Source organism: Peromyscus californicus, unplaced genomic scaffold, assembly GCF_007827085.1.
Source record: "Peromyscus californicus insignis strain IS unplaced genomic scaffold, ASM782708v3 Scaffold_6__1_contigs__length_162567912, whole genome shotgun sequence".
NCBI classification, from domain to species: Eukaryota; Metazoa; Chordata; class Mammalia; order Rodentia; family Cricetidae; genus Peromyscus; species Peromyscus californicus.
This window is the reverse complement of record NW_026294584.1, coordinates 42,341,595-42,352,260: the sequence shown is the minus strand read 5'-3', so window position 1 is coordinate 42,352,260 and position 10,666 is coordinate 42,341,595. Positions and strand designations below refer to the sequence as shown.

At 53.5% G+C, this 10,666-nt stretch overlaps 3 protein-coding genes across 3 annotated transcripts; 1 reads left to right on the top strand and 2 right to left on the bottom strand.

The window, feature by feature from the left end:
* Positions 1-3,112: 3,112 nt before the first annotated feature.
* On the top strand, positions 3,113-4,755 carry LOC128099058 (basic salivary proline-rich protein 1-like). The gene is made up of 3 exons (XM_052720712.1): positions 3,113-4,163; positions 4,248-4,577; positions 4,648-4,755. Exons 1-3 carry the CDS (start codon positions 3,216-3,218, stop codon positions 4,696-4,698), a joined length of 1,329 nt encoding a protein of 442 aa, XP_052576672.1. The 5' UTR covers positions 3,113-3,215; the 3' UTR covers positions 4,699-4,755.
* A 182-nt stretch (positions 4,756-4,937) lies between these two features.
* Atp6v1fnb (ATP6V1F neighbor) lies at positions 4,938-7,426 on the bottom strand. The gene is made up of 2 exons (XM_052720714.1): positions 6,405-7,426; positions 4,938-5,047 (listed from the first exon to the last, which is right to left on the bottom strand). The coding sequence occupies exons 1-2, from the start codon at positions 6,823-6,825 to the stop codon at positions 4,938-4,940; spliced, it is 531 nt and encodes a 176-aa protein (XP_052576674.1). The 5' UTR covers positions 6,826-7,426.
* A 120-nt stretch (positions 7,427-7,546) lies between these two features.
* Positions 7,547-10,666, bottom strand: Atp6v1f (ATPase H+ transporting V1 subunit F). Its single transcript, XM_052720715.1, has 2 exons — positions 10,444-10,666; positions 7,547-7,964 (listed from the first exon to the last, which is right to left on the bottom strand). Exons 1-2 carry the CDS (start codon positions 10,599-10,601, stop codon positions 7,763-7,765), a joined length of 360 nt encoding a protein of 119 aa, XP_052576675.1. The 5' UTR covers positions 10,602-10,666; the 3' UTR covers positions 7,547-7,762.

Sequence of the window (10,666 nt, the reverse complement as noted above, 5' to 3'; positions counted from 1 at the left end):
AGAGCTGAGAGCTGGGGAAGGCATCACAGTCCTGTCACTGAGGTCAAGCTAGTGGCTTCTCAGGGCTGAGGCATCCTCTGTGGTAACAAAAGGTTTGTTAGTAGTGACCACTAGGGAAGAATTTAGCCAGCCTTGAGGAAGAGGTGTCACCAAGGACATGAATGCTAGGAGGCAGGAGACATGAGGGCCTGCTGGAAGCTTCCTTCCACACTCGGGGAATGCTACCCTGTGGGTCTGGGCTCACTTAATCCTTGCAGAGTTCCAAGCTGCAGCCTCCACCCCCGGCTGGGGAAGCCCTGAGTGACAGCCATCAACTCCTAAAGGGGTGAGTCTTGTTCCCTGGGGACTCTGCTTTCTCAGTACTGCCTCATAGTGACAGAGAACCCACCTCCTGTCACAGTCCTCCTAGGGTCCCTCCTCCTGCCTCCACTTCCTTCTAGACCCTTGCTCAGTTGTACCCACAGCTGCCCCACACTCAAGTCCCTGGAAGGGCAATGCAGCTCCTCGGATCCCCTGGGTGCAGGGCTTAAGATTCGGAGTTGAGTTACTGGGCAGCCTGAAGGGTCCAGGGAGTCTGGAAGTCCGGCTGCTCCCCACTGCAGCTGCTGAACTCCTGCAGGAGGCAGGCCACAGATCCTTCGGGTGCCTCAGATCTGGAGGAAGCCGGGAACCATGCAGACCCAAGACTGGAGGGCCCCATTATGCCTGCAGACATGGAGCCTGGTACACCAACAGGCGTGTGTCAAGAAGCCAAGGGAGCTGGCACTCCTGGAGCTGGTAAGGCAGACTAGACTGGGAGGCAGGGACAGCCTCATCCCAGGTCATTCTTCATCTCATCCTTTTCACTGAGTGTCAAGTCAGCTGGGGATGGCAAATAGTATTTTAATTTATTTTTATTTTATTTTGTTGTTTTTTGAGACAGGGTATTGCTGTATAGGCTATCTTTTTAGTTTGTTTTGCTGTTCTTACCACCACCACTACCACCACCACCACCACCACCACCACCACCACCCACCCCCCCGGCAGTCCCCCCGCAAGACAGGGTTTCACTGTGTAGCCTTGGCTGTCCTGGAACTCACTCTGTAGACCAGGCTAGCCTCGAACTCAGTGATCTGCCGGCTTTTGCCGTCCAAGTGCTGGGACTAAAGGCATGCGCCACCACTGCCCAGCTTTGTAGAGGCCATCTTAACATGGAACTTGCTGTACAGCCTAGGCTGATCTTGAATTCACAGTCCTCCTGCCTCAGCCTCACAAGTGCTAGGATTAAGGGGGCACCACCATGCTCAACTGAAGTAGGTTTTATTTCCAATTTCCCAGTTGGCACCAGCTGTTCAGGCACTGTGTTCAGTAAGATTCTGAATTGAATTGGGGCTCAGGCAGGAAGAACCAGCAGTTGAAGGAACAGGGAAGCTGGAAGGAACAGATAGCAATCCAAGGCTATTCATTGCTGCCCTTATGCCGAGCACAGGGGCCACACAGAGACACAGGAGGACTTGGGCTAGTCTTTGAGATCACAACCTTATGAGAGAATAAGGCATAAAGTAGGCAGATAGGACTCGGTGGGACGGATGGCCTGGCCTCCCCTCCCTGAGCCTATTGACTTGATTGATTCTCAAATTATGCATCAAACAATACATCTGTCAAAGCTATATCCTTCCAACTCTTATCACTTGGAAGAGTGATAATGGTCCTTTTTTTTGATTGACAGAGTTTTTACAAGTATGTTGTCTCTTGGAAAGATAGGGATACAAATTACACCGTATTGCTGGGGTGGGGGTGTTCTTACACTATATTACCTAGAGGGGGCAGTGCTCTCTACACTATATTACCTGGGGGCCTCTCTATACTGTATTGGGGGGGCTCTCTACACTATGTTACCTGGGGTGCTCTCTACACTATATTATCTGGGGGGTACTCTACACTATATTACTTGGGGGGGCTCTCTATCACTATATTACCTGGAGGGCTCTCTACACTATATTACCTGGGCGGGGTCTCTCTACAACATATTACCTGAAGGGGCTCTCTACATTATATTTCCTGGGGGTGCTCTATCACTATATTACCTGGAGGGGTGCTTTCTACACTATATTACCTTGGTGGGGGGCCCTTTAAGACCACAGCTCAGAAGGAAGAGGGTATTAGGCTGTTTCCCACTTTTTGGCAATGATTTCTAAAGCCAAGAATCTTAGACGACGCCTTTGTTCAAAAAGCCCTTTGAAGCCGCATGTGTTTCCATAGAAAACACACCCCTGTGGTTACTGTTGTGAATGTTCTGTTTTCCTTGCAAGAGAAAGATGGACCAGTCTTGCAAAGGAGCTCGATTTAGGAACTATGAAGTGCGGACCCTGGAACCGGCTCTGTGGCTGCGGAGTGGCTCTCTTTCCCACAGCTGCAGGGAGCAGCAACAGCGCTTCCCTCTTTTTAGATTTCTTTTGTTAATTATGAAGACTTGGCAGTTTTTAAGCCAGGCTCTGGTTTAAAATTTCATCGTGAATTTCCTTTGATTTTATTGCCAGAAACAAAAAGCGAAGTAGGATTTTCCTTCGTAACAGGGAAAGTATGGCGCACACAGTGGGGCTCTTCTGTGGGCCTGAACCAGCATGCCGGGACAAAGTGGGGGTCCTAAGAGGACCTCAGCAAGGGGCCCTTCTAGTGATGTTCTGGGGGGAGGAAGTGTGCGGTCTCTGAGCTAAAAAGATGAGGACGTTGGGGTTGGCTGTTTGCAGACACAGGTAACACATGGTAGGTAGTGCATGGTAGGCAGTGAGAATGAAGGTGTCTGAATTGTGAAGCACCACCCTTGGGACTCCTCCCTCACCTCTGCATAGGGCCCGCCCACCCAGGGCCCGCCCACCCCCGCCATCTTCATTCTAATTCAGGTGGAATGGGTGTAAGAGGCTAGACGGCGGTAGACATTAGTCAATGTCTGGCTTTTCACCCTAGGTTGCTTACATCCCGGCAGCAGCTTCAAGGAACCTGGAAACTCAGAACTTAAGGTGAAAAGGTCAGAGGGTCACGGGCGAGGGCCCTCTCTAGGGGCGACAAGGGTGGAGTCTGCCAGGGCGAAGGCTGTTGAGGTGAGGTGGGGCTGCCTCCCACAGCCAGGTGGAAGGAGGGGCTGTTGCTGAGACCCTATACCACACAAATGGGTTCAGCGCACTCGGGATCGACAAGAGTGGGTGGGTGGGTAGTGGTGGTGATAGTGATGTGAGATGGAATGCGGGGGCGGGGGGACGGGGGGGAGAGCACAAACTTTTTGGGCCCAAAATGTTTTTCCTTCCCAGGACCCAGGCAAGATGGAAGAAAGGAGTCGGGAAGAGCCAAATGTTCCGAGTTCCTGTGGACAGACTCTCAGAAGCCCACAGGAGGGAAAGCTAGGCCAGGAAGCCCCAGAGCCCTCTGACCCGGCTTCCCAGGGCTTGTCAGCATCCCAAGATCCCTCCAAGGGGCTCGGCGCTGGCCTGAGCCCTGAGAGAGCAGAATCCCAGACACTGCTGACCCACTCTCCTCGGGGTCACCCGGGGAAGACACCACAGGGTCAGCATGGGCAGTCGCCTCGGGGTTATAACGGAGAGTCAATTCGGGGACAAGACAAAGGGGCTCCTCAGGGTCAAAGAGAAAGGAAGCAGACTCAGCAGGGCCAGGAATTCAAAACCCTTCAGTTTGGGGAAGGCAGTGATTCAGAAGTCTGCGGGGAAGCTCAGGGAGAAGCGACAGCATGGCGCCAGGAAGAGGGTGACCCTCAGGGCCATTCCAGGGACTTCTGCAGGCCCCCAGGAAAACCGATCCTCCAGCGTGTGGAAACGGGGATACCAGGACCCCCAGGTGGTAGCACCCAGCTGACACAGGCGGTGGCCATGCAGGAAGAGGCGTGGGCTCCTCCCCCTGCCTCGATGTCTCCCGCCCCGCCAGTGCTCCGAGGCCCAGGAGGTGGGATACCGGCCCCTGGGGCGCAGGAACCCCAGCCGAGGCTCCCTGGTGCAGTCTGGGAGCAGAGAGGCCCTAGGGATCCCAAATCCTCGAAGGCCGCGTGGCCCGAGCCCGGGAGTAGGCAGGATGCACTGGCCCTCGAGGAGCAGGAGGCTCTGCAGCGGCTGCTGGAGCTGCACCGCGCGGCCAAGGAGAGGCGTCGGCGGGATCGCGAGCAGCAGCGGCTGCGGGTGCGTCCCAGGGCCCGACCTGCCGGCGGTGGAGGCGGTGGGAGGGTCGCCGAGGCGGAGCCCGGCTGACTGCAGCCTCCCCAGGTCCTGGAACGACTCCGCATCCTCGGGAACCACCATCGTCGGGTTCACCCGCTGGGGTTCCCTCCCAGGGTGGCTCAGATGGCACCACAGGCAAGAACCTGGGGAAAGGCCACCACGTCTCTGCCCCTGGAGGGGAGGGCAGGAGTCCGCGGCTTCCAAAGGTGCTCAGCGGGAGAAGGGCGGGAGCCGGGCTGCACCCTGCTGGCGGAACTGCGGGCTCAGAGCTTTTGCCACCTAGGAGGATGCGGCAGGTTGGAGACACATCTTGCGGGAGCGGCTGGAACAAGCGCACCGAGGCAGGACTCAGTGGCTGCGGGCACTCAGGGCCAGGTGAGGGGCGGGCAGGGAAAGGTAGGTACTCCTTTGCCCTAACGTCTGATTGACAAGTCACTGTTTCCAGGAACACCCAGAACTTCCAGGAGCTGCTGTCCCCTGGCACCGAGGAACCTAGTCCTGGAGAATAGTGTGCACACCACCCAGCCTGCTCCCGCCCTTGCTGGGTCCCTATGGAGACACGGAAATGGTGGTTAAGGAAAAGGCTAAAGGGTGACCTCAGATGTGAGGTAGTTTCAGAAAAGTCCAGAGGGAAGCATCCAGGCCAGGAGGAACAAAAACACACACAGCAATGCAGCTGCACCAGGAACCCTATTATTTCCTCTTTCTGCACCTAAGTCACTGCCTGGCCCAAGGTCAGAGGGCCAGGTCTCGGGGGTCCAGCAGTGCAAAGGCCCCATTCTTCCGGAAGAATGACTCAATACGGCACATCTTGCAAGAGACCATTTCTTGCTTTGTGGCAGGGCCTGGGAAGAGATGTCAGACACTAGGAATGGGTTTCCGGGGAAGGGTCTCAGAGCACAGTCGCCCTGTCACACAGCCCCCGACTCTGCCCATGTTGGATCTACTCTGTGTGAATAAATGAAAAGGGCTTCTGAGGAGTGAGGGCTACAGAAAAACACATCTGGGTGCTGGACAACTGGACTCAGCAGTGACGGCAGTGTGGCCTGAAGCTGTCTGCCATGGTCACCCAGTTCTAAGATGTTCCACCAGGGCTTTCTTTTTGGTACCTAGATAGGTGACAGACCACTCTCTCCCCGGGGCCACCAGGTCAGAGTGTGCTTCTAGCTATGACTGTCACAGGGACAGACTGTGGAGACATGGGACCTCCTTCTACCTGCACCCCCTTCTGGGGCTTCCTCTTGCTTTTGTAGGGAAGCTGCTGCCCTTACTTGCCTGGGGGGGGGGGTTTGAGGGAACTGTGTCAATCTCCAACCACCCAGCTTTTGTGCACACTCGGGACACACTCCCTAGAAATTCCCGACGGGCAGTAAATGGACACTCAAGAGCCCGCATCAGTGCGATGACACCCACGGCCTTATTGCTTTCCCCACACTTCTGAAGAGCCACTGAGCTTCTCTGTCCCAGCTGATGACCTACCTCCAGCCTCAGGGGGGAAGAAACCTCAGGTGGCTGCCTTCCTGCCAATGGCTTCCCTACCTTCTGGCCCACCTTCTATCCTTTGCTTTAAATAGCTCTTACACTCTAATGACTCCCTCTGACCTAACTCCTGAAGGCCATGCCTCCACACACAGCTGCCTCAGTGACATCTGGAACCTGCCAGGACCAACACCGATCTGTCTTCACCCATCTCCAGCCCTGTCTCTTCTAATCGTACCAGCAAGTACGACGAAATCTGCATATTGCCATCGATTGCTGTCCCTGTCACATTTAAACCATCAATGGGCTCCATTGAGTTTTGTCCAAAACATCCTTGATTTCAGTTCTGCTAATCCTAACCACATCTTGCCAAGATAACACAAAACAAATGCCTAACTCATGTGCTAGATGCTTCAGTTTCCCAAATCCAGTATCACTCATCTGCTTAAAACTCTCCAATGAGGATAAAATCCAAAGCCCTCCCCACATCATTTACCCTCAGCTCAAAAGCCTCAAGAAAGGCCTTTGCTGACAATCCAGCCTGAAGCCCCTGCCTCCTTGCCTGTAACTACCATCCCTTCATTTCACAGGGCTTGTCCCTCTCTGGTCTATCTCCTCGCCCCATTTACACAATCCGGCATTCCCCTAGAATGTCAGCTCTCCAGCACAGGGCGGGAGCTCCATGCTTGTGAGGTGACTTATTTATGGGAGGTCGGGGCTCACCCAGCTGCCAGCCGTATGTGAAGTTGGTGGTGATGGGGAACAGGTAGCGCGTCTCTGGCAGGTGCAGTTTTCGGGTGTTGAGATACTGGTAGCGCCCCTGAAAGTCATGGGAGATGCCTTCATACAGCAGGGCTTTGGTGTCAGGAGACACTGGGTACATTTCTGACTGAAAATGAACCTCTGGGACAGGGCTGGGGGCCTTGGAAGGGGCTGTTTTGGAGACAGGTGGTGGTGAGCCTGGGGCCTTAGGCATCAGGGTGGGCAGTTTGAGGGGAAGCCGGGCCGCAGCCTTGGCCTTCTGCTTGGCCTTCACCAGAGTCCCATACTTGCGGTGCCATTCACAGCGCAACTTCATCTCTCGGAGGTACTCTTCCTTCCAGAAGTTTTGCCGCAGGGTGTCCATGTTGAGCTGCCTCGACATGGTGACAGGGGAATGAGCAGTATTGGGGTGGCTATTGCTGAGTGAGGACAGCAAGCAGAGACAGAGGGTGGATGCCCTGGGACAGTCACCTGGCAACCAGCCTCACCTCACACAGGGCCAGGGTTCTACCTGCCATTGCCCTCAGCAGACGTCCTGTGTTGCCCTTTCTGAGACAGCCAGGGGCAGGGCTCACTAACTAAACACCTTGATCCTCAAACGTGTAGGCCTCAGCCTCTACAACAGTGGTTCTCAACTTTCTTAGAGCTGTGGCCCTTTTATACAGTCCCTTCTGCTGTGGTGACCCCCAACCATAAATTTATTTTGTTGCTACTTCATGGCTGTAATTTTGCTGCTGTTATGAATCAGGATGTAAGTACCTATGTTTTCTGGTGGTCTTCGGGACCCCTGGGAAAGGGGTCTCGACCCACAGGTTGAGTGAGAATGCTGACCTAGATGACAATCCTCTGCAGTTGCTTTTGTCCCTTGGGCAGGGGCCCTCCCAGCACCATGGAAGCTGAGTGAAGGCACAAAGGTAGGGAGTGGGCTCCAGCTCTGTCCTCCATCCCTGTAGCCAGTCTATGATCCAGGTGACCGACCAGCCCTTGAATTAGACACACACACACACACACACACACACCCGGCTCAACTCTTCACCTAGATCTTTGGTAACCTCCTCCTATTTGCCAATCTCATGTCCCCCAACACTGCACATCCCAGCGTCCACCTGGAGAGACTACTCCTTTAATATCAACACGTTTAACAGCACAGGGACTGTGGAGAGAGAAGATGGTGGGGCTCTCTTTCCCTAACCAGCATGGATCTCAACAGCAGAACCCCCACAGCTTAGGAGCCCCTCAGTGAAGAGGAAGGGAGGGGCTGGAAACTGGCAAGCTGGGAGAGGCCGGGTAGTGAGAGCGGGGTTGAGGGCTGAGGAGCCCTAGCGCAGGTCTTCAGCAGTGAACATGCCCTTGGCCCTGCGTAGGATGGAGTCTTTGGCTGCATCATAGGGATGCTCCTTCGATGGGATCTCCAAGACAGCTGGAATGGACCGCTGGTGGGCGTCAAGAGCATGCCGGACCATCTCTGCGATGTACTGGTTGATAAGAATGATGCCAATGTCATCCCTGTTTAGAAACTGCCTGTTGGGGAAAAGGAGGACAATGACAGTGACCTGGGGGCACAAGGGTCTCAACCTTATCGTTCCTTGAATGAACCATTTGGACACCCATCATCTGCTCATGGGAGGAAATGGTATGAAGACCAGGGTGCATGTCAGTGTGGTCTATATGCTGCCCCTGGGTAGGAAAGGGGAGGAGAGGGAAAGAGGTATGAGGCCCTTTGTATCAGCATAAGAAGATTCTAGAAACATAAGAATCTTACTATTGAGGGAGGTGGAGAAGGGAGAAATATTAAGATATCGGGTTGAGGAGATCACCGAAAAGTCTGTGCTGATAAGGGCAGGGATGGGCCAGGGCCAGGATGACATTTGCCATAAGCCAAAGACAAGATGGAAAGAGGAAACCGAGCAATGAAGGAATCACAGTTTCCAGACAGAAACCACTGTCATGGCCTTCCTCTCATGTGATCACTCCCCCACAGATGCACACATTCATTTAGCCATTTACTCATTACAAATAATTTACTGAAAAACAACAACAAAAAAAAAAAAGAAAAGAAAAGAAAAGAAAGTCAGGCGGTGGAGGCACACCTTTTTAATTTATTTATTTTCTCCTTTCTGAGACAGGGTTTCTCTGACCTGGCTGTCCTAGAATTCACTCTGTAGACCACGCTGGTCTCGAACTCAGAGATGGCCTGCTTCTACCTCCTGAGTGCTGGGATTAAAGGTATGCGCCACCACCGCCTGGCTGAGGCACACCTTTAGTCCCAGGGCAGCCAAGGCTACACAGAGAAACCCTGTCTCAAAAAACAAAACAAAACAAAAATAATTGACTGGGCACCTACTTTATGCCAAGCATGGAATAGATTTGACTTGATCATTTTAGGATTCCTTCTTGTTGCAAACATGGAAAATTCTTGGAAGTAAAAATCTGTCCTCCAGTGACAACGGAGGACACTTTACCATATTGCTTAGAGATCAGCTGAGCGCACCAGGCCAGAGCCTGCCACATCCCAGGCAGTGGGAACTAGTCTCAGCCAGCATCCCCGGGCTGGGCTATTTAGGGAAAACAGGTGAGGGCAGTTTATTCCTGAGACTTGGCAAAGTAACCCTGAAAAAGGAGAGAAAGAATAGGGAGTGGGCACCCTCGACTGTTGTCAACCAGGACACTTCCTGGCTTAGAAGGAATGCCTGCAACCACTTTTTTGAAACTATGATCTTTGACCCTGGGCACAAAGTGAGGACTTGAAGTACAAGGTCTTTGTGCAAGGCCATACTTTCCAGATGGTCTGCCCACCGTACTCAAGACAAATGGAAACCCCAAGGCAGACTGCAGGGAGCTGTACAAACAGAGGAGGTACTAGCTTAAGAAAAGCAAAAGGGGGCTACCAAGACAGCTTGGTGGGTGCAGGTGCCTGCTGGCTACGTTAGTTCTGTCCTCGAAGCCCATGGAACGAGAAAATTGACTCCACAAAGTTGTCTTCTGACCTCCATATGTGTGCAGTGACAAGCACACCTCCCCAAGGACACACATCACACACACAGACTCAGTAATTAAAAATAAAAGAGATGGGAAGTGGTGGCGCACGCCTTTAATCCCAGCACTCGGGAGGCAGAGTAAGGCGATCTCTGTGAGTTCGAGGCCAGCCTGGTCTACAGAGTGAGATCCAGGACAGGCTCCAAAACCACATGGAGAAACCCTGTCTCGGAAAACTAAAAAATAAATAAGTAAGTAAATTAAAAAAAAAGAGAGAGAGATGGGTAGTGGTGGTGCAGGCTTTTAATCTCAGCACTCAGGAGGCAGAGGCAGGCGGATCTCTGCGTTCGAGGCCAGTCTGGTCTACAGAGCGAGCTCCGGGACTACACAGAGAAACCTTATGTTAAATAAACAAATAAAAGAGAAAGAGTTTGATCTAGGTTCTGCCTCTTACGGCTGGTCTGTCTATCTTTGTGCCTGTGCCCTAACCTATCTGTTCCTCATTTTTCTCCCCAGTAAGTGGGAATAACCACTACCTTACAGGACAATTGTAAGCCTCTAAGATAAATGAAGCGTGTACACACACACACACACACACACACACGAGCCCACTGTCCAGACCCACACTGGATGTGGTTTGTTTAGGGTACGACTCGACTATAAGGTCCAGAGAATGGTGCTACAGGTGAGCGTCAGGGACCCCGGAAGAGGCGCTGCGCCTGCAGGTCTCCACGGACTGGAGGCTCCAAGCATCTAATTACAGCGGGGGCGGATCACAAGCTCTGCTCTCTTAACCAGACACACAATCACGTGACTGGGAGCTCGTGAACCTGACTGACACGCCGGGCCCCTCTGAGCCCCAAAGGGAACTTAGGCGGCGGAGGCCTCTGCTCCGGATGGGCTGACGGCTTCCAGGACCAGCCCGATCCCCATCACCACTTGACGCCCAGGTGAACAGGCCGCTAATTCTCCTCGCGCTTGTAACACGCAGAAGGACCCATTTAGGCCTCACAGGCTACCGTACCTGAAGGTGTCTTCGATCTCATTGATGGTGGTATCCTTCTCCACTACCAGGAAATTAGGGTGGCGGTTCTTGTTCAGCTCCCCTATGCCGCCCAGCAGGAAACCCGTCACCGTGTCCTCGTCTCCAATCACCGCGATCAGTTTACCCCTGCCCGCCATTCCGACAGCCGAGCGGACCGTTCCCCAAACACCTGAGATGCTCCGCCCCCGCAGCCGCCCCTCCC

Bases quoted from the DNA above. Each gene is read 5' to 3' on its own strand.
- LOC128099058 (XM_052720712.1), top strand. From the start codon at position 3,216: ATGGAATGCGGGGGCGGGGGGACGGGGGGGAGAGCACAAACTTTTTGG. The intron at 4,164-4,247 runs GTGCGTCCCAGG...CAGCCTCCCCAG, and splicing joins GCGAGCAGCAGCGGCTGCGG to GTCCTGGAACGACTCCGCAT. The intron at 4,578-4,647 runs GTGAGGGGCGGG...CACTGTTTCCAG, and splicing joins CTGCGGGCACTCAGGGCCAG to GAACACCCAGAACTTCCAGG.
- Atp6v1fnb (XM_052720714.1), bottom strand. From the start codon at position 6,825: ATGTCGAGGCAGCTCAACATGGACACCCTGCGGCAAAACTTCTGGAAG. The intron at 5,048-6,404 runs GTGAGCCCCGAC...ATCTCTTCCCAG, and splicing joins CACATACGGCTGGCAGCTGG to GCCCTGCCACAAAGCAAGAA.
- Atp6v1f (XM_052720715.1), bottom strand. From the start codon at position 10,601: ATGGCGGGCAGGGGTAAACTGATCGCGGTGATTGGAGACGAGGACACG. The intron at 7,965-10,443 runs GTACGGTAGCCT...TTTCCCCAACAG, and splicing joins GAGATCGAAGACACCTTCAG to GCAGTTTCTAAACAGGGATG.